The sequence below is a fragment of the Nylanderia fulva genome, unplaced genomic scaffold (genome assembly GCF_048542155.1).
Source record: "Nylanderia fulva isolate GAGA-0341 unplaced genomic scaffold, ASM4854215v1 Scaffold2, whole genome shotgun sequence".
Taxonomy (NCBI): domain Eukaryota; kingdom Metazoa; phylum Arthropoda; class Insecta; order Hymenoptera; family Formicidae; genus Nylanderia; species Nylanderia fulva.
This window is the reverse complement of record NW_028190263.1, coordinates 4,561,096-4,582,345: the sequence shown is the minus strand read 5'-3', so window position 1 is coordinate 4,582,345 and position 21,250 is coordinate 4,561,096. Positions and strand designations below refer to the sequence as shown.

Sequence of the window (21,250 nt, the reverse complement as noted above, 5' to 3'; positions counted from 1 at the left end):
CAGAATATGCGACTTAATCAGGCAAATGTGGGAGAGAGAAATGTGTTAAATGTGGGAAATCGCAATTACTCTAGTCCTATATGCGGTCGACGAATAATAAATACGGCACACGTGTGTGTTTGCGAGTGATCGGGCGTGTCGCCATTTCTTTTTCGTTTCTCTTTGTTCTAAAAAAAATCGTGGAGTTGTGTATCACGTACTGTTCTACCAAAATATATTAGCAGCAACAGCAGCAGCAGCAGCAGCAGAACTGACAGTCAAAATGAAGAATCGTTTAACTGGATATTGAATGACAAAAGTTGAATAAAAAGAAACTGCAGCGCACGTGCGATATGAAAAACGACAAGAACTATCAAAAACAATAAAGAGTATTATTCTATATATAACAATGACTTTCATTACACCTCATATTTTTCTCTCAGTTCCCAATTAGCAGCTTATGTAGATAACAATTATCTCATAATTTTATCCCTCAAAATAATTAATTATTATAATATCGATATATCGCAAAAAATTATGCATGAAAATTAATTTTATACCTAATATATTCCTTGTTTTATATGGCATTCGTCTCTCTTGAAAAACATTATGGATAATAACATCGACGAAACTCATTAGTCAACTGATTTCCTTGCGAAAATTCAGCGTCAGGCCTCGGACAATCTGGAAATATATCAGACAATTGTTAGATTAACAAATAATTGTATAATAAACTAATAACATAATACAAGTCGTATCCATACATATCTTAATTGTACTATGAAATGTTATAATTTAATTGCAATCTTTGAATAAGAATATTAAAAATATTTACATAAGTCACCGAATCGAATTTTAAATAGAAATTGTCCAGATCAAGAAAAATCAAGAATTTTAATATTTTTGTTATTATATGCTTACAATAAAAAATATAAATATACATATCCATGTAAACGTTCCACAGCCGATACAACTTATTCGACATGGATCTGTTTTCAATTCAGACGATGAAACCAACACCATCAGTCAAAAATATTATTTTCCATTAAAAAATTGATATTATTCATTCTCTCTCTCTATCCGAAGAGGCAGTTGTACTGGCATAAACTCGAATATGTGACGGTGAATCGACATAATTTGAAATCACCGAAGTCTCTTGTTTATGCGTTGTCATATGCTTCAACATATCTTTTTTCCTTCTGAAAAGCTCGTTGCACTCGTTACATTGCATTAATTTATGCGTCTTTGCGTGTTTCAACATATCGTTCTTTTGCGAAAAGCTTCTACCACAAGTCTCGCAAGGATACGGCTTAATCCCCGTGTGGATTCTTTCGTGGACAATTAACGCGCCTTTGCGCGTAAAACTCTTGTTACAATGATGACACTTGTGCGGCTTAAGACCTGTGTGGATCTTCATATGCTGACTGAGATTACTGGAACATCTATATCGCGTATTGCACACCTTGCAGACATAAGGACGTTCTCCGGTGTGTATCCTTTCGTGAATCAGTCGCGCCTCTTTCGAAACAAATGCAATTCCACATATATGACACATATGCGATCTCTCTCTCAGATGTATCGATTTCTTGTGAAATATCAACGAGCTTTTACTCGCTAATTTTTTACCGCATTCCTCGCACTCGTACAATTTATCGTCCCCGTGTACGCGTTCATGATTTATCAGAACAGTGCGCTTTGGGAATACCTTGTTGCAGACGTTACACCGCCATATCTCCTTGTCATTACATTTCTTCTTGATACTATCTACTATTTCTTCTTCACTATGTTTTTTCCTATGTATTTTCAACTCGCTCATGGACTTGCATTTGTAGGCGCAGACCTATAAATCAATTATTCTCTCTTGTTATATTGTTTTCAATCAATTTTCGACAAGAATATCTAGTTCATAGATAGTAATATACACAAAAATAAGAAAATTCAATGAAATGCACAGAATTTTTACAAGTTATAAATACACTTACGCTACATGTATATGTTCCAATCGCATTATGTCGTTTCATGTGCGCGTTCATGTTTCCTCTGCGATTAAATGTCGCACCACAAATTGGACATGTATGCCTATTAAATCCATGCGATAATTTATGTTGCCGTAACTGAATCCTTTTATAAAAGGCTTTCCCACACTGTTCACAAGAATAGGGTCTGTTGCCATCATGTTGATTCATATGTTCTCGCAAATGAAACCTATACAAAATAAGACAAAAAATATAATATAGAAACTAACACATAAAATAGCTGAAATAATTTTCAGAATAACTTCTTATAATTATTACCGTGATCTGAATGCACTGCCACAGATCTCACACATGTGTCTTTTCTTTATGGATTCATCTAAATGAATTCTTTTATGACCTCTCAAATTATTAGAATGCTTAAAACTTTTCCCACACAGATCGCAAAGGTATGGTTTATCTAGTCTATGAGTAGCTTCATGAATGTCCAAGCTAGACCATTTCTCGTACATCTTATCACATGTAGAGCACTGAAATAATAATCGCCCCTCGTGCGATTCTACAATATGATTTAACAAGTCTTTCTTATTGTGATAAACTTTTTTACAATGACCACACTTCTTATTTAATCCATTAATAAGATTTTCATGAAGACATTTGTGATTGTCATAATCCTGCTGACATTTAAATGCTTGATTACAAACAGTACAATAAATTGATTCGTATAATTCAGCTTTATCAATAACTTGCTTATTTTCACAACTTTTATTGTATGTTTGAGAATTTTTTATTTTACAGCTAACTTGATCATTCCTATACTTTTTATTTTCTGCAATTCTAGATATAGGTAAATGTTTAGCAACGTCTTCTTTCTTACTACAAAATATTTGGTGATTCTCAAATATTTCCTGTGTATCACACAAAGTTTGGCACTGCAAGCATAAAATGCTATGACTTTCATTCTGGATTTTATCTTGTTGAATTTGTAATATTTCTTCCGCAATATTCTCATTAACTTTGCTGTTAACTTCTGTACAGGATTGAATCAGAGTATTCAATTCTGATGGCACAATATTCTTTGTAATGCTTTGAAAATTATGATTCTGTATATCAGAACATACACCATTTCCCAATTCTCTCAAATTTGTTTCTGAAGGGTTTACTATCTTATTTGTAATAAATGAATTAGGATTCGTACCATCATCTACACATATTTCTTGAGCCACCTCTAATGAATATTCATGAATTAATGCATTGTATTTATTGTCATACTCTGCCTGTAAACAAAAAGTCACATTGTAGATTATATATTTTTCAAACTTTTTTCATGTATTTTATAAGTAAAAATATTTGTAATTGTTAATAATATTTTTTCCTACCTGTCTTTCAATATTTAAAAATCTTTTCATCCGTATATCAGCTCGTAAACATGAAACAACTAACATGTGCACAATTTCCAGTTTATTACAACAATCGATGCATACTTTATGTGGCATTGAGTCTTGTATATCAATTGAAATAGGCATATGTAAATTTATTTTTTCTCTTAATTTAAATTCTATACCCTTGGCTGCAAAAATATCTATTCCATCCAAAGCAGATTCACCACAGATTCGACACAAATTGGTAAATCTGATGGTAATATCATGATATTCATCTATCTCGACATTCATATCACAATATGTTAAAGGCATATTATCATCTACTTCTTGAAGATGCTGTGATTTATCAAATATACTTATTGAATCCTCATTATTGGTACTCGAGTTGATGCTAAATAAGGTAGGAATAGTACCTTTTTGTATAATAATAGGCACAGTTTTGCTTATGTAATAACGATCTTCAATGTGATGGGAGCAAATGTAATAATTTAAATGCAATTCTGCATTCGATTTTGTGGCTAAATCCGATCTGCCACAACATTCTGCCCACGTTTTGGCTCTATAAATATTATTTTCAAATTTTTAATAAGCATTGACAGAATACTAATATGATAATTATAAATAATCGTCGAAAATATAAGAATAATGATAAATCTCAATTTCGTAACTATTGAAGTATTATTTAATTTACATAAACATTAAGATAACCTATCTTATTGTACTCACGTGTCATCGTTAGGAAAATTAATGAAAATCACATTTGACAAATCTTCATTTTCCGATGAATATTTACAATTTAATGCAGCACAAACGATTCTCATATTCGATAATTATCGTTAATTGTACAGATGTAAGAGAACAAAATTTCTTATCAAAACTGTTTTTCGTTGACGTTTCGTGCTTGAGCCATAGACAAACAAAAATAAGAGTTGCTTCACATAGATTATAATGTAAATGCGATTGTTTTGCTGATATATTCACGTTTTCCGAACTATATATATATTATTATACATATCAGATTATAATTTTATAAAAATAATTTTTTCACTAAATTTATAGATATAAATTCTATGCTAGTTTTAACATTAATGATTAGAAGATGATAATATAAAATCATCAATTGCCTGTAAATGTAATTTATAAATAATTAATTTTGCATGCAATTTATAAATTATAATAAATAAAATATAGTCAATAAAATAAAATATGAATTTATATTAACTAGAAAATTGCAAAGCACACATTTGTTTTCTTATACCTTTTTCTTATTTAATAAAGTGCAATTAAAAAATTCCAAATTTATAATAAAAATTTCTGTGAAAAAAGAAAATTTGATATAAAATAATAATATTAAATTATACAAATAATTTTTTATAACCAAAACTAACAATAAGATAAAATATATTTTTTTAAACTAGTTAAATTCTATATATTATAGATTTTTTTTATTATATAAATAAATAAGTATATGTGACGTTAGATTTTTTATTATGTGATGTTGGTCTAATCATCAAAATTAATTTGAAAGATATAAAAAATATTCAAATAACACATTTTAAATAACGTAGCTACTTGATCAAATAATATAAAAACATAATAGAGAGAATTAACAGTCATATAACATTTAATTAAAAAATACTTAACATGTATTTTTTTCTTTAGAAAAACTAAAGTGTACAAACGATCTCTTATCGCGTTCGACTCAATTTAATATATGAAAGATTTTTGGATTGTCAATATCCAAAAATAGACATTTAAAGATATCATTATAGAAATCAGGATAATATTCACACGCTCGCTGGCAATCGGGTGTAAAATTTATTTCCAACAACTTGGGCTGCATTTCGGAGTCTCTCCATTCCAACATCAAGTCGGCGGCATACACGGCTCTGCTTTGCGGATTCTCAGCAATTCCTTTCGGCGGGGGTTGCTCGATTGCGGCTTCGAAAACCTCTCGTAAAACGAAAAGAATCTTCGGTTCGACGTAGCTCTTCCAGGGATAATCGGGATACTGATTATCCCATTCCACGATGAAATCGGCGCATTTTAAGTGAAAGAGCGCATCTTCTTCGGTATAATTCATGACGGTGAAATGTTGGCCGTATACATCAAAATTGTTCAACGCGAATGGTAGATTTGCAAAGCGCAGGAAAAAGTTTGCGTAAGCGTAAGCACGCAGTGGTTTTACAGATTTCAGCAATATAACGTATCTTATGTCGAATTTCACTTGATTAATGTCCGGCCTATTGTATAAAACTGGTTGCGCGATATACTTCTGCGCGATTTTAGGCCCCGTGCAAGGTAATCTCAGGATGTGATAGAGATTGTTCGTGATGTGAGTGTCCAAGCCTCTCGCCAAATTCCACGGTTTGCAAATCCAATGATTATCCAAATCCTTATCCGCTCGTCGTGTAAAGTAAGCAACAAACTGCATCAATTCTGTGCTCAAGTTGTATGTTGTTGGTAACCATGCTGGATAAGTCTCCAGAGTATCTGGATCATACAATTTATCCGTTGCTTTTCTTCTACATACAATCGACAAGAGATCCTTTATCGTCAAAACGTTTTCGTATGGAAATTGATTTACAAAAACGTGAGGCGAAGAATGATTCAATTCTCTATAAGTTTTATAATGAGACACAAGCCACAATATATCTGCTTCTTCTTCATTATCAATAATTTCAAATGCTGAATCTGTCAAATAATTATTTACATTATCATAATGTGAGAAAACTTTTAATTTTTTACTAGCATCTATCTTCAATTCATCCATTACTTCTGGCAAGCTTTCAAGAGTATGACCTGTTAAAAAGTAATCAACATCTGGCTCAGTCTGTTCAAAACTTTCATCCTCAAAGGTGCTGTCGATCCAAGGCAATAATAATGCACGTCTCTTTTGAGGATCTTTTGTTTGACCCTCTACAAAATCTCTTGTAACTTCATCCCCTGTATCAACATCTTTTATAGGAAACAAAAGTGTATAAATTACACCTTCTGGCATGTGCAGGAAAGGTACTGCTCTAAAATTTGGTTCATCACTGTGGTTTATCGCTGATCCAACTTCATCCATAACATACCATACTGGCATCCTGTCTTCTATTGCTCCATAATTTACTGAATATGACTGATTGTATCGCCACATTTCTCTCATAATATTTTCAATTTTTTCCTGTTCCTCAGCTTCAACATCTAGGCCCATCAATAAGCACATACGATCAAGCAGATTGGGTACTTGAATTAAATTTTGTCGAGCATTACCAATATCAAAAGTCCAGGCATGATCAATTAGGTAAATATTATTTGGATCTTCTACAGAAATACCATTTTCCGCAGATACAATTAGTTTCCAAATTGGCTCAGTAACGTGTCTTTCTTCGTTCTCATATTCCATCTTTGCTAATTGAAAGACGAGGCCACTATCAAAAATTTGATTCTTCAATTTCTTGTACAGATTTTCCCAGAATAATTGTGGGACGCCATAACATTGAAGTTGTGGCTTATGTGTCTGAAGAAATATATTAAATAAATCTAAACCATCCATTATATAATAGATAAGTAGATCTAGAACAAACAAATATTTGACAATTATGTATTCAATGTAAGAATAACAAAGTTTTCATATATCATTAAAAAATAATCTTACATATATTTTTTTCTGAAATTGATGCACATGTGATAATCAGTTTATTAATGGAAAATAATTATTTGAATAGTGAGCAGTAATACATATAAATATTTAAAATAAACTGCATCTACTTAAATTTCACTGATTGAATAATTTTTCAATACATATATTTTATAATACATTCATATCAAAAAATTTTGTTCTCTGATAAATACGGCTCTCAAAAATCAAATCATAATAGGTTAACATCATTCTGATTTACAATTGGTTAATTTCGCTCACCAATCAGAGACCGATGGCTAAAGTAACTAGCACATGGTTGACCAATCAAATTCTGGGTCCAATCAAAACGTCTTCGAATGGTACACATCTAGATATTCGTACCACCATGACTTAGTCCAAGAGTCGGAGCAAGTGACTGGCGTATGGACGATGTAAAGTCGCCTTTAGCCATTTATAAGAACCAACCAACGAGTCGGAGCAATATGTTAGATAGTAGATAGTGAGCATATGGTAGATGCTGTCACTCTCACGTTATCTGTGACATATTGGAGCATATTATTAAAATAAATACATTATGGAATCCAATTATTTTCAAAATATCGTAAATGTGGAATACAATCGAAAATATGATAAAAATATTGAGTATGGAACAGCTGGTTTTAGAGCAAAGTAAAATAATTTTTTCACTCATTTTTCTTATTGACACCTGTTGATTTCTTTAATTAAAAATAATTTTATTTATTTCTGTAGTGTTATTTTATGACCTAATACACAATGATATTAATTTTGTTTAAAGTAAAATCTAATGTGTATTAATTTTAGATCAGACGTCCTGGAACATGTTTTATATAGAATGGGTCTTTTAGCAGTTTTAAGATCAAAAGTAAAAAGAGGTTAGAACATATTATAGAATTAAAATTTCAAATATTTTTTACTCTATGTTCTTCAACGAATAATTTTTTTACAGCTGCCATAGGTTTAATGATTACTGCAAGCCATAATTTAGAACCTGATAATGGTATCAAGCTCATTGATCCTGCTGGTGAGATGCTTGAAGTTTCTTGGGAAACTATAGCAACAACTTTAGCTAACGCACAAGATAATGATTTGATATCAACATTAACAGATATATCTAGAAAAGAAAATATTGATTTATCAGTACCAGCAAGGGTGATAACAGGAATAGATACTCGTAAAAGCAGTCCCATCTTATTAAATGCTGCACTAGCAGGAATCAGAGCTTTGAATGGTGATGTTACAGATTTAGGATTGGTCACCACTCCGCAGTTACACTATGTCATAGTATGTATAAACACTTGTGGTATTTATGGCAATCCCACACTGCAAGGATATTATACGAAACTCGCAACAGTATTCAAAAGTATAAGAGGTACTGAGAAAAATAATAAAAAATACTCAAGTGTATTACAATTGGATGCTGCAAATGGTGTCGGTGCTATTGCAGTGAAGGAATTTCAAAGATACTTGAAGGATGTGCTGGATATTAAACTGATTAACGATGGAAGCGGAGTCTTGAATCACAAGTGCGGCGCAGATTATGTCAAAGTACAACAGACTATGCCTTTGAATATCCCTTCTGAAACAAATGTCAGATGTGTCAGTATAGATGGGGATGCCGACAGAGTAATATATTTTTATGTAGACGAGAATAATAAATTTCATCTCTTGGACGGAGACCGAATAGCCACGCTAGTGGCAGCCTATTTCAATGAACTATTAACTACGAGCGGTTTATCATTACAATTGGGCTTAGTGCAAACCGCATATGCCAACGGCGGTTCAACCGATTACATATCGAAAGTATTAGAAGTACCAGTCGCTTGTGTGTCAACCGGCGTGAAGCATTTACATAAAAAAGCGTTGGAATTCGATATCGGTGTCTATTTTGAAGCAAATGGACACGGGACTGTAATTTTCAAAGATACCGCTAAAAATATTATTAAGAATTATGCTAAGAAGGAGAATCTCTTGGAAGCACAAAAAACGGCCGCTACAAAACTGAAGAACATAATTGATTTGATAAATGAAACAGTCGGCGATGCGTTAAGCGATATACTGTTAGTCGAGACTATATTACACGACAAGGGCTGGGATATAATCGAATGGGAAAGGAGTTATAATGATTTACCGAATAAGCAGCTTAAAGTCAGTGTGCAAGATAGAAATATTATAACAACAACGAATGCGGAACGACAATGTTTGACGCCTGTTGGTTTGCAAGAAGAAATTGATAAAACAGTTTCCAAATATTCAAGAGGTCGAACGTTCGTTAGGTATAATACAATAATTTGTATTTTTATATAAAGCTTTGTTCAGAAATATGCAGTGTTATCATCTATTATTTGTGTCTACAAATTTGTTAAAAAGAAAAAAAATTACATTAAATGTTCTGATTATAATTTTTGTTTCAGACCTTCTGGAACTGAAAACATCGTACGAGTTTATGCGGAATGTGAAAACTCATCGGATATTTACAAATTAGCTACGGAAGTAGCCTTACTTGTGTATAAATTAGCAGACGGTGTCGGACCTGAACCCAGCTTATCATGATTAAATTTGGAGTTATCATTTAGTTATATCCATATAAAAACGATAATTCATTTGCTAGATTTTGTTTTTTAAATTCTATCGTATTTTTTAAATTTTAAGTTTTATTTTTTTGTATTTTGGCATGGAATGCATATGGAATATTGTATTACAATATTTTAAAAATTTCATAATACAACGTATTAAAATAATTTATCACTTAATCATTGAGAAACTTTTTATATCATTTTATTGCGTAATAATTCATGATCAAAAATATATTGTATTAAAAAGACTAGAATAAGTGCGCGCTATACACGCATGCCATTCCTCAATTTTATATTAAAGTTTGATATCAAATAAAAAATAATATAAAGTTTATTTAAATTCCATTCTCTTTTGACAGAAAGAAGCTGATTAAAGCGTTAATTTGGTAATTAAATTTTAAAATAATAAGATTTAAAAATTAAAATGTTTTAAATAATATAGGTAATTAATTATGACAGAAATCAGCTGATAACAAAAGTTCTTTTCAAAACGAGCCTAAAGCAAATGCTGTAGGACTTACAGAGGCCTTAATTTTTAAATTCAAAATTTTATCGTATATTAACTATGCTTATAAAAGTATATTGTCAATTATTTTATTACCTCTTTTAAAAAATCTCATATTAAGTGTGAAATTATTAATAGCAGTTATTTGTAATATTTTATATGAAAAAAATGTATATAATTAATAGTATTTCATTTTTTTGTACTTTCTTACTTCTCGTTACACAAGCAGCCAGGCTTTATTATCCATCTTCTTCTAACTCTCGTTCCTTGGACATGCAAACGAGTTCACTGAATGCTTCTGAGAGTTATTAGTAGTTCCTATTGAGTTCATCTCAATTGTCCATTGGTTCTCCTCATCCAGTTTGTAATCTATTAAAAAAAATATTATATAGAACATATATAACATATCCCACTAATGGTGGGCTTAATGTAACATTTAAACTAACTTATAATATTATCACTTATCCCTATAAACGCCAGCTAAGGGTCAATGCTCGTAGAAATTATTTTTTAATTAATATGACGTAACACTTTCGTATGTTACTTCACTTTAAAAATTAATATTTTACAACTTGTTAAACGACCTTAAACGTGACGTCAAATAAAAATTACGTATTTTGTATTGACAAATATATCGTAAAATGAGAAAGTACATTTTTTAAAAATATAAATTCTAATGAGATGTAATGCATATCAATTGAATAGTTAATAGGAGCGTTGTACAGGTCGACAATTCGAGAATGTTTTTTTCTGCGACATTTTTCTATCAACATTAAAGTACGAGTTGTTCAGAAGATGTAACAACGTATCTTACAATGGCGCTTAGTTTTATCGCGAAAGGATGTATTGAGCGGAATTTTTAAGAATTTATTCTAAAAATTTCGGCGGCAGTAGAATATTAAGATGAACGATTCGCAAATTGCGGCGATAATGTGCGAAAAAACAACACTATGCATTTTTTCCAATTCACGCATCGCATTCATTTTACCTTTTACTGTTCTAATTCCATCTCATAAAATATTTATAAATGTATCGACATAATAGAAAGTATAATAAGATTGGATATATATTGCAAAATGGAAATTTTATTTATCTATTTTATTCATATTTTAGTTAATTTACTTCATTATTTAAAAAGTTAAAAAAAATGTCAGATTTCTTGAACTTTTCTTATATGCGTATCAGAACAATTTTATATAATTTAATATATCGTAAAACAGTACCAATTGTGCAGATCAATATAAACTGATATTTAATTTTGTACAATAAAATAATAGCTTCAGAATTTATGAAATTTGTAGAAATATATATATATATCTCAATAATAAAAGAGCAAATGTGAGAAAAAATTCTAAGAAAATAGATATACATCGAAATTAATTACATTAAGTAATTCAATTCTAATAAGATTAGATAGAACAAAAAATATGAAACATTTAGAATAACTTGACTATCAAATAATTTAAAAATCTATCTTAATAAAACAATAAATCGACGCATCTACAATTAGATATTACATTATAATAAGAGTTACTTCATAAGTCTATATAGCAAAGAGACGGAATTAGAATCGAGAGATGCATTTCTATCGTAGTGCATAATACTGATTGTGAGATCACAAAAAAGCGGCCGCTTTCTTTATACGCGCTTCGGTAATCGACGAACTTCTGTTTCTCTTTTCTCGTTTAACAGTTTTACGTTTTTTGTTCGACCGGACATTCTCCATTCGCACTTATAGAACATTGATATAGTGGGCCCATGGGCGCTTAGGTCATTTTTTTCTCAACAGATAAAGTATTATAATAGTCGCACGCCGTTGAACATACCTTCTTCTTGGTCAAATTCAAAGCACGCCAGCTTTGAGCGCAAACGCAATTTGTGGCGCATTATCCATATATCGCAGCGGTTGGTTTATTCGCCGATCGGGTCGCATCTACGGGTAGCCACGCATAGCGAGTAATCGTCGTAATCGGTTTCTTCAATAATCGCAGGTCAACAAGCCGCCCCAAGGAAACGCGCGTTCACCGCACGCATTCACAAATCGACGTTTCAGTACAGTACCTAACTAAGTAAACTGCACCAGCTGGAGATTGACGTTTTGCATTGTTATCGAGTTCTCTAAGATCTTTCTATGTCTATGAGTTTGTCCTTCTTTTCAAAAATTTTCACCTTTTAAAATATTATTATCAGATAGATTTTTTTATATATCACTTCATTATTATATATATTATAACTGTATCGTTACATTAATTCATTTATAGTAATAAACTAATTTTCAATTTCATGTTTTATATTAAATTACTATCAAATTAATTAGTTTAAAAATAATTTAAGATTACAATGCACAACATCGAATGAAGAATTAACATTGAGTAACATAGTTGAGAGAACGCACGCTGATATTACGATATTTCTTCGCTTCTGCGAATGGTAGTAGTAGATATGTTAGATGGACAACTAGAATTCTATCTGATGTCGCTGTAACTTAATGATATCTCTCTATGAAGTAATTAAATCAGCTTTGCATAACAGTATAAGAATAAAAATTTTTATACGAATAATAAAAATCGTGCAACAATAAAAAAAAATAGAAACAAGACAAATATTTTTTTTTCTAAATTACACAAATAAAAATAGATGTTATTGATGAAATTATATTTTTCATACTCTAACAATTAATAAGTAATAAAATTTTGTGACGATTTTGTTACGTATAAAATGATTAAAAAAAATAATTGTATCATACTATTAAAGATTTTATATAAAGATTACTTACATTTATTTGCATTTTATTTTTTATATAAAGATACATTAAGTGTACGATAACTGTTATTATATATATATGTAAGTTTCTCTGCTCTTTATGAATGAACATTTAAAATATAATATTTGCGAGTTTTTAAGTGTTCAAAAAAATTGTACAGTATCATTATTATATATAAGTCACCTCTTGTAAGAATTAAAACTATATAGAAGTGTAATAAAATTATCTATACTACACAATGTGGGCATTAAAAAAATTAAGTTAAGGAAAATATTCGACCCACATTAGATAACATTGGATTTTATTTATTCATAGAAAAAGACAATAAGAAAAAAAATAAACAAACTACATGAATATGCCAGAAATTCTTTTCAAACACACAAATGGACTAACATAATAATATATCATATTATGATTAAGAATTATTTTTTTTTCAATTTTGACCAAAATTATATCATCCACTGATGATGTTACCTTACCATATCTTATGATAGAATTAAACATTATAAGTTATGTATAGCTTTTTTCATTATAATCATATGGACTCAATGTCGGACGCAGAGGGCAGTTCCTAGATAATCGAGTCCATAAGCGAATGATCGCTGCTTTAAAGGCGGTGATTTTTTTTATGATTTTGTTTATACGGTTGCCTTTCGCATGCGCTAGCATGTTTGCTTTAGTATACGTTTAGTACCTTGGTGGCATCGCGTCTGCCGGACCTGGGAAGCTAAAAGGTCAGAAAATGAAAAATCGCAAAATTAATCACGTGATCGCCTTGCTGGGCAAGGAGAAAGTATAAGATGTAACACTGGCATGCGCGATCAGCGCGGAATGCGTCCAGATGCGAATTCGAATATCTGACAGCAGTATGGGTTTTGATATATGGTGTTAAGGAAATATTGGATGTTTTTTTTCACGTCGCAGCGCATATAACGCACATTTGCTGAGAGATACAGCTATCAGATCTGGGTAAGATATATATGTCTTTCGTGTTATCTATTACTGAGTTTGTAGACTTACATGCGTTGTGCTAAATTTATTCAAGTAATATTACAAGGAAAAATTAAATAAAATCTTCACTGAGATTGTTAAATATAGAGATTTAATTATATGTCAATTATTCGATAATTAATATGCCAATTATCTGATATACTATTGTACGATAAAGTAACGTATTATATAAAGATGTAAAAAAAAGATTGTAATATGGAAAAAATTAAATATAGCAAGAATATAGAGATTTTGTGAAAAAGATGGCAGATTTAATAGCAGACTAAAGTAAAATTCACACCCAGTTCTGATTAACTGTCATACATGTGTAGGAAGCTAGTCAATCGGTATACGCCGCAATCAATCATCTCTCGGCACCGTCGCAAGTGCATTTGGAAACTTGGAATGTATTTGCGTAGAAAGCAGAAGAGTTTCAAGTCGTCGAGAGACTTTTGTCGGACGTTCGATCGTCGTTCATAGGCGCAACGCAACGCTTTGTCGTTTCTCGGAGACCAGAGTTGAATTGTAAATGAAAAAAAGTGTCTCAAATGACAAAAGGCGAGGGAAGCAAAATGCGAAGGATGTGCGTTTGTAGTTTTCGCAGGCTAAATAAAGTTTTTGCGGTGCGCAAAGGCGCAGTGTGTATAATAATATCGTGATAGATCGGTTTATATTCGCGACGTGAGATAGAAAAGTTTGCGGAAAGATTTCGCTTTTCGAGATATTCCCGCGGAATTTCGTCAGAATCAGTTATCCGGAAAATATATTTTTGTGTTAAAAAAATTCTTTTTTTCTCTCGATGGCATCTCGCCATTGTCGAAATTGCCGCAGGGTGATCGCATGGCGCATCTTGGTTGGACGTCGAGACGAGAACTTTCATCGTGGAGTACGTAAAAGAAGAGAGGCGATGTATCACGGATATACAATATATGTAAAGCTAAATTGATAACAACTAAATTATATGTGAGTGTACATACGATAAAAAAATTAGTTTTTAATTTTGAAAAGTTTATCAAATTTATTCAGGAAAATCGATATTTTTTTCAAATATATATGTATTATTTTTCAAATTTCTTGCATTGTCACAATATTTGTTTTAAACATTCAAATCAAAGCATTATTTATAATTAGAATAAATTTAGAAAATATATACAAGTGAATAAGAATTATAAATATATATAATAATGTATGTACATCTCATTAATTGTAAGCAGTAATTAAAGTCTGCAGGGCTTTCAGTGATTTTCACGGTGATTTTCACAGCCTCTGTTCTCTTTTACACTCATAAGATCAAAAACGTCGGTTTCTTGTACACGTGTGCCGATGGAAGCAACGATTTGTTTACGCAAAAATAGCACGTACACGGTGAAGGTACACTTCCGTATATGTGTCCGGGTGTCGCGCTAAGTGTCACACCTTATACTTTTACAGAAATATTTAACCTGTGTCGATCCGCATAGAAACTGCATATGTGTTTATACATAATCGAGATAAGAACGAGATGTAACGCAAAGAAGAGTGGAGACGCTTAGATTGATAAGCATACGCATATTGATTCCCTTCGCTTTTTTTAACGTCAACGTGTGTTTAATGTGTTACTTTCATAGTCGCAGCTTTGATGAAATATATATGAAAAATATAACTTAATAGAGTGCAACTTACCGTCCGCCGCCACGTGGAGGACCATATGCATCTGGTCTGTCATATCCCTCGGCATAACTGCAACATAATGGACATATTAGTCATATATGAAAAACAAACCTTTTCTTTTTTCAACAATTAGCGAATTTGCTACTTACCCGCCAGCTACTGGTGGATATCCACCACTGGGAACGGCACTGCCAGGTCTTCTACTAAACATATCAGCTTGTGGTCCTGGACCAGTGCTGTAGCTAGGTGCCCCAGTGCTGTAGCTAGGTCCAGTGCTCATGGGCCTGTTAAATAGAGGTATATCATTACCGGGAAGACCATCCCTTCTTTCATAGACCATTGTAGCTCCCTGATTTAACCCCCCAAACCCCATCATATTCCCTGGCCCACCCGGATAACCCCTGTTGCACAATTTATTTTTATTAACTTATTTTCACTCTATTCTAAGCGACATTTAGAATATTATTACATTACTACATAAGCATTGCTGCAATATGTCGCTTGTTTTGGTTAGAATAAAAATGAAGTTTAATAGTAGTTTAAGAAAATTTGTAAAATCTGCTTATATAAACTGTGCAAATTTTATTATAAATTGTTATTTTCCCAATTTTTAAAATATATTTCTACCCATATTTCTAGCGAACTTAATGTCTACACTGAAAATTCGATTTTAGTACTTTTAATTAAATATAACAAGAGGAATATATAACAATTTTCAGTGCTGACATTCAAAGCATATATATGTAGTATAAAAAAATTTTTCAATTTAAGTAAAAAAGTTTTCTTACATGTGTGTAATAATGCTGTTGTAATAAAAAAGAATAAAGTCATACAGTGCAATGTAAATAATTCTAATAATTAATTTAATTTTATGAATCTTGTATGAGAGTATATAATTATTTATTAATAATAGAAAATGCTAATAATTGAATGATCTACATTTCACTGCATTAAGTTAGTCGTAAATTTAATTAAATCTAAGTTATTAAAGACTTGAGCTCACTTAACTTAATTAAAGTTTCACATTATATGTGAAAAATGTTTCCAAACTCATAAATAAAATTGCAATTATGTTCAATTTCCATTTAAATATATTTTAAATTTTATGATTAAAAATAATAGTATTAAAATAACCGCAAAGTGACTTTTAGATATTAAAAATTCAATACTTTATGTAGTACATTATCATGAGCTTCTTAGGCTTTGATTTGAAAAATTGCTTAATATTAACTAATTAATTTTAAAAAATCTCGAAAATTAAAGAAAAAAGCCAAAATAGATTATAGCAACATTACCAGTGACTTTCATCATATCCCACATCAGTGTACCCTGTTCCGTACCCAGTAGTGGCAACGGCACCACCACCGTTTCTCATTGGTCCAGTCGCACTCCGGTCATAATCATTTCTAGCGGTATAATCAACTGTGCGACTGGCACCAAAATTATCGGTACGACCATAATCTACTGGACCAGGTGCGCCACGATTAAAATCTCCGGCCATACCACCACCAACTACTGTAAACAATGAAAGTATTAAGATTTTAGATTAAATTAATATTCTGCATTTTACTTGGAAAATTTGTGTATCTTTTTGGTTTCATCTATCATGAGATTTTATTTTAAGAATAAAAAATTTAATGGAACATGCATTAATTAAATAAAGAATATAGAATATCAATTAAAAGTGTATGCAAGATGTATAAATATCACACAATACAACTTTAACTCAACAATAGCTTTTAAAATGCAAATAATAAATTTAAGACAGAGATATTTTCATGATACAAATATTTCAAAATTGGATATTCTTGAAAAAGCTGTCTGTTCATGTTTATATTTATATATAATGCACTATATAATGACAACACGAAGAGCCGAAAATTTATATTTTTCTCGTCTTATCATTGTTTTTATAAAACTGCTCCATATAAAATATATAGGCAGTACGGTATATGTATAAAGTGAATTCTCACATACTTTCGAAATTGTACAAATATGTCTCAGCACCGTGATTACCATAGTCTGTTCTAGCACCAAAGTCAGCGCGACCGTAATCAGCTGTTCGTCCGTAATCCGCCGCGCCGGTAGGACCGTAGCCTCCCACGGCGCCGGCAGCTGGTCCATATCCGCCACCCATTCCCGGCGCTGTTGAAGTGTAGCCCATCGCTGCACCACCCACGTTCTGACCGTAAGCACCGCGGTCAGCATAGCCGGTGCCAAAGTCCGCCCCACGGCCGCTAAAGTCGCCAGCTCCACGATTGTAATCGGTGTACCCGGTTGCGACGCCACCTGCAGCAGATCCATCGTAACCAACGAGTTGGATCGGAAGAACTGCAAAGCACGCCGAGATATTGAATTGGTTTTTAAATATACATTGTCAAAGTTATACTCTTATTTCATTCCAACATACTATTTTCTCAATGCACTCTGTAATATAGAATGTTACATCATTCGGAGAAGTTGATAAGTCAATTTAAGGTAGCAAATCCTACTTTGACACTTATCAATATGAGAAAGATAGGAGAGAGGTAACAGAAACGATAATAAATAAAAAGAAATATGCGACAAGATGTACATGTAACATACATATATATATACACATATATATACTTGAGAAAAATTAAATGAGAAAATAGTTTTGTCGGAATTTACAAATAACAATGCGCAAATTATACTGACCTCTTCTATCATTGTATGGTCCAGGACGAGCGTCTCTACCACCGTCTCGTCCTCCTCTACCACCTCTCATTGGTCCACCTCTTCGGTCATCTCGGCGTCCTCCTCCACCTCCGCGTGACTTCCCGGTTGACTGTTCCACATTGATCGTCGCTCCTTTGAAGTTGGAATTGTGTAGTGCTTTAATTGCCGCAGCTGCATCCTCTTCCCGTGCCATGTGGACGAAACCATATCGATTCATAACGTCGCATTCTGTCACCTCACCAAAGCGCAAAAATAATTGTCGCAATTCATCGTTGCGACAATTTTCTGGCAGCCGGCCCACAAATATTTTTGTTTTCCGCTAGAAAATGTAAAAAAAAATTAGTTTTCTCTTTTGTTTATTGAACAGGATAATGAATATATAGCAATAAAATATAATTATGTTTTAAGGCCTTTTTAGATCTATAATTTATAACAAAATTCAAGATTTCTAGAATTTTATTTATATAATTCTATATATAACATATATTCTATATATTTTAATGTATATCCTGATACGTTTATACTGATATATAATATTTACAAAATTGTTTTATAAGTTATATATTGTCTAAGAAGCCTTAACAAAAAAAATATATGAAAAGTACTGTAAGTTCAAATAATAAAATTTAGTCATACATTTTTTTACACTAAAATACAATATTGATACAAGTATAATTTAATATTTGTCTCTCAAAATCGACCATATATCTATTACAAAAGATATGGTGTCTGTTTGAGATTTATTATATTGCTCAGCTATCTTCAAATATTTTACAAAATATGTAAAATTATAATAATGTAAAATATGCTGAGCATTATGTCATAAACATAAATTAACAATAAGATGTTAAGTTTCAAAATGAACAAAGAATGTTAATTTCAATATTTTTTAACTTAGCAAAATATTAACTCGATAGCTTTTATAATAGTTAATTGATTTAAGAGTTAGTTGACTAAAAAGTACAAAAAATATTTATATAATCTTACCGGCTGATTAGATGAAACCATCTTCTGGAACATAATTCATCAAGATTACTATTTCAAAAATACAGGTATTAAATAATATCTTAATTCCTGTCATTTTGATTTTCTTTTACACAGAATAGATTTTTTCATAACTTGCAATGCGTATAATGAAAAAAATATTATCCACTATATAAATTTATCTTATTATGCAAGATAAAAATTTTTAGATAATCACTATTGTTTATGCTGTAAAAATTGAGCTTTACGCTATATTTTTACATTACATAATAGATGTCAACATTAAAATAGCGATTCTCGTCTGTGTAAAAATAATTATCTCTAATGACATCAATAAAGATATCTGCATTGTTTTTCAATTTTAAGAGCAAGAGAGATACTGAACTAGGAGATGGAAGAGCTTGAGGAAACTATAAATAATAGGAAATGCGCAGATAGAAACGAAGTTCTTTTTCAAGGCCACATGGATCCAACCTCGATTTTTTCGCAAAAAGTCATAGATCATCACTGATCAACGATCGAAAGAAGACCGTATTAAAATACAAGTATTTATATCGCGAAACGAAAACACGTGATGCAAAGAAACCCTTACTAAGGAAACACGACCGGTTCCGCCGATCGCTTTTCCAAATTCCATCCGTGCTTTTTGTCCGATCGACAGTATTACTCACGTGTAAGTGCGCCGTTTTGACGAAATAAATGGAAAATTAGGAGAAGAAAAGCAACGGAACCCCTAGTTCGAGAGAAAGGACGGATGCGAAATGGCGGTCAAAGTCTCGAGTCACTCTCTCTCTCTCTCTCCCCGTTCTCGGTGTATTCCGAGTATTCTCGTGAAAACGCGAGGCGAAGAGGAGCCGACGAAGGCTACCAACCGCTGTTTGTGGAAAAAGTTACCGATTGCTTCTGTCGCCGTGCGACGCCGATATCGTTCAATTTATTGATCCCCCCTCGGGGCTTTCACGCGAACGACGCGATACAATTGTATACATCAGTTTACCTAGTAGAAAGAAAGAGAAAGATGATGAGGAAATGGAGTAAGGGGGGAAGGGGGAGAGAGAAAGAGAGTTTATTGAAATATTGTTTCGATTGCCGTGACGCGATGAAAAGAAATTTAATTCCGCGAGCGAAAGATAGAAGGAGGAAAGGAGCAACAAGAAAGGAGAAAAGGAGAATTGATAGAAATGATATTACCGTTCCAGCCGCCGCCGTCTCCGAAGTAGCGTGGTAACCGACAGACGTGTCCATAATGCGGAAAAAAGACAAAAAGTAACTGAAATAAATAGATTAACGTGCAGAAGCCTATTATCGTATATACACGATTGTCGTCGATCCCGCTCGTTCTCCGAACGCGATACACGACACGACGCTCCCGTGACTTACGTTAAAAAAAAATGGCTCACACGTAGTACACGACGCCGCTGCTGCGTCTCTTCGTCGTTCGTTATGCGGGAGCAGGGCCGCCAACCTCCGTGCGGCAAGACTCGTTTCCGCCCGTGTTCCTATTGGTGGACAAGAACCGGAGCGACCAATCAGCGCGCGCTTCGGACGCGACGTCATGCGCAGGCGCGACGATTGGCTCACCTGAATAACTCGGCTCTCTTTCGCGGAATAAAGTGACACGGGACGGCGGTGTGTCGCGACGCTAGTCGAATCGTTCCGTATTTCTTGCAAGTTATTGTGCCGTGATTATCGCGAGTGTCTTGCCAAATGTCACTTTTCGCGTCGAATATTGTACACAAGTGTCATTCATTCCGCGAAATTGTTATTCGTTGATATCGCGAGCGCGATTCATCTAGGTATCCATTTGATCGACGTCGTTTTCGCGTATTACCGCGTAAAAATCAATCTTGCGCGTGATTATCGCGAGTGTCTTGTGAAGTATCAAGCGTTTTTTGCGATCGCATTCAATATCAAAATCGCAAAAAATTGTTCGTAGATCGTCGATCTCAATCGTACGCGTGATTGCTTCTAGTATCCATTTTGGCGCGAAACGATATCATTTTGGCGCGAAATCGAGTTCATTTTCACGTATATGTTTCATCAATAGATGTCGCAGTGATCGGTGAATCTCATTGGTGGACAAAAACTGGAGCGGACAATC

General features: G+C 32.6%; 4 protein-coding genes across 14 annotated transcripts; 1 reads left to right on the top strand and 3 right to left on the bottom strand.

The window, feature by feature from the left end:
• Positions 1 to 350: 350 nt before the first annotated feature.
• On the bottom strand, positions 351 to 4,581 carry LOC114942921 (uncharacterized). 2 transcript variants are annotated; one of them, XM_029318403.2, is made up of 6 exons: positions 4,061 to 4,581; positions 3,332 to 3,893; positions 2,274 to 3,229; positions 1,962 to 2,184; positions 901 to 1,819; positions 351 to 663 (listed from the first exon to the last, which is right to left on the bottom strand). In XM_029318403.2, the coding sequence occupies exons 1-5, from the start codon at positions 4,153 to 4,155 to the stop codon at positions 1,043 to 1,045; spliced, it is 2,613 nt and encodes an 870-aa protein (XP_029174236.1). In that variant the 5' UTR covers positions 4,156 to 4,581; the 3' UTR covers positions 351 to 663; positions 901 to 1,042. The 2 variants fall into 2 exon arrangements, with proteins under 2 accessions (XP_029174236.1, XP_029174237.1); XM_029318404.2 differs by lacking the exon at positions 4,061 to 4,581 and having other exon boundaries at positions 3,332 to 3,670; positions 3,748 to 3,810.
• Positions 4,582 to 4,940: 359 nt separating this feature from the next.
• TTLL12 (Tubulin tyrosine ligase-like 12) lies at positions 4,941 to 10,335 on the bottom strand. Of its 2 annotated transcripts, XM_029318593.2 has the most exons (3): positions 10,273 to 10,335; positions 7,242 to 7,497; positions 4,941 to 6,895 (listed from the first exon to the last, which is right to left on the bottom strand). In XM_029318593.2, the coding sequence occupies exons 2-3, from the start codon at positions 7,327 to 7,329 to the stop codon at positions 5,037 to 5,039; spliced, it is 1,947 nt and encodes a 648-aa protein (XP_029174426.1). In that variant the 5' UTR covers positions 7,330 to 7,497; positions 10,273 to 10,335; the 3' UTR covers positions 4,941 to 5,036. The 2 variants fall into 2 exon arrangements, with proteins under 2 accessions (XP_029174426.1, XP_029174427.2); XM_029318594.2 differs by lacking the exons at positions 7,242 to 7,497; positions 10,273 to 10,335 and adding an exon at positions 6,978 to 7,207.
• On the top strand, positions 7,405 to 9,890 carry nst (phosphoglucomutase 3-like protein nst). Its single transcript, XM_029318595.2, has 4 exons — positions 7,405 to 7,631; positions 7,785 to 7,855; positions 7,930 to 9,256; positions 9,395 to 9,890. Exons 1-4 carry the CDS (start codon positions 7,537 to 7,539, stop codon positions 9,531 to 9,533), a joined length of 1,632 nt encoding a protein of 543 aa, XP_029174428.2. The 5' UTR covers positions 7,405 to 7,536; the 3' UTR covers positions 9,534 to 9,890.
• Positions 8,150 to 20,587, bottom strand: LOC114943036 (uncharacterized). Of its 9 annotated transcripts, none has more exons than XM_029318596.2 (10): positions 20,530 to 20,587; positions 20,341 to 20,419; positions 19,153 to 19,176; positions 18,145 to 18,484; positions 17,443 to 17,796; positions 16,761 to 16,980; positions 15,615 to 15,749; positions 15,478 to 15,534; positions 11,888 to 13,552; positions 8,150 to 10,430 (listed from the first exon to the last, which is right to left on the bottom strand). In XM_029318596.2, exons 2-9 carry the CDS (start codon positions 20,392 to 20,394, stop codon positions 13,513 to 13,515), a joined length of 1,224 nt encoding a protein of 407 aa, XP_029174429.1. In that variant the 5' UTR covers positions 20,395 to 20,419; positions 20,530 to 20,587; the 3' UTR covers positions 8,150 to 10,430; positions 11,888 to 13,512. The 9 variants fall into 9 exon arrangements, with proteins under 9 accessions (XP_029174429.1, XP_085338121.1, XP_085338122.1 ...); XM_085481995.1 differs by having other exon boundaries at positions 8,150 to 8,303; positions 8,392 to 10,430; positions 20,341 to 20,586; XM_085481996.1 differs by having other exon boundaries at positions 8,150 to 8,559; positions 10,273 to 10,430; positions 20,341 to 20,586.
• Positions 20,588 to 21,250: the final 663 nt, after the last annotated feature.

Coding starts and splice junctions, on each gene's coding strand:
- LOC114942921 (XM_029318403.2), bottom strand. CDS start 4,155: ATGAGAATCGTTTGTGCTGCATTAAATTGTAAATATTCATCGGAAAAT. Junction 3,894..4,060: donor AATTTTCCTAACGATGACAC/GTGAGTACAATA, acceptor TAATATTTATAG/AGCCAAAACGTGGGCAGAAT. Junction 3,230..3,331: donor TTTTAAATATTGAAAGACAG/GTAGGAAAAAAT, acceptor TTTTGTTTACAG/GCAGAGTATGACAATAAATA.
- LOC114943036 (XM_029318596.2), bottom strand. CDS start 20,394: ATGGACACGTCTGTCGGTTACCACGCTACTTCGGAGACGGCGGCGGCT. Junction 19,177..20,340: donor AGACGGCGGCGGCTGGAACG/GTAATATCATTT, acceptor ATTATGTTCCAG/AAGATGGTTTCATCTAATCA. Junction 15,750..16,760: donor GGATATGATGAAAGTCACTG/GTAATGTTGCTA, acceptor TCTATTTAACAG/GCCCATGAGCACTGGACCTA.
- nst (XM_029318595.2), top strand. CDS start 7,537: ATGGAATCCAATTATTTTCAAAATATCGTAAATGTGGAATACAATCGA. Junction 7,632..7,784: donor ACAGCTGGTTTTAGAGCAAA/GTAAAATAATTT, acceptor TATTAATTTTAG/ATCAGACGTCCTGGAACATG. Junction 9,257..9,394: donor AGAGGTCGAACGTTCGTTAG/GTATAATACAAT, acceptor TTTTTGTTTCAG/ACCTTCTGGAACTGAAAACA.
- TTLL12 (XM_029318593.2), bottom strand. CDS start 7,329: ATGTGTACCATTCGAAGACGTTTTGATTGGACCCAGAATTTGATTGGT. Junction 6,896..7,241: donor TAGCCATCGGTCTCTGATTG/GTGAGCGAAATT, acceptor TGTTTGTTCTAG/ATCTACTTATCTATTATATA.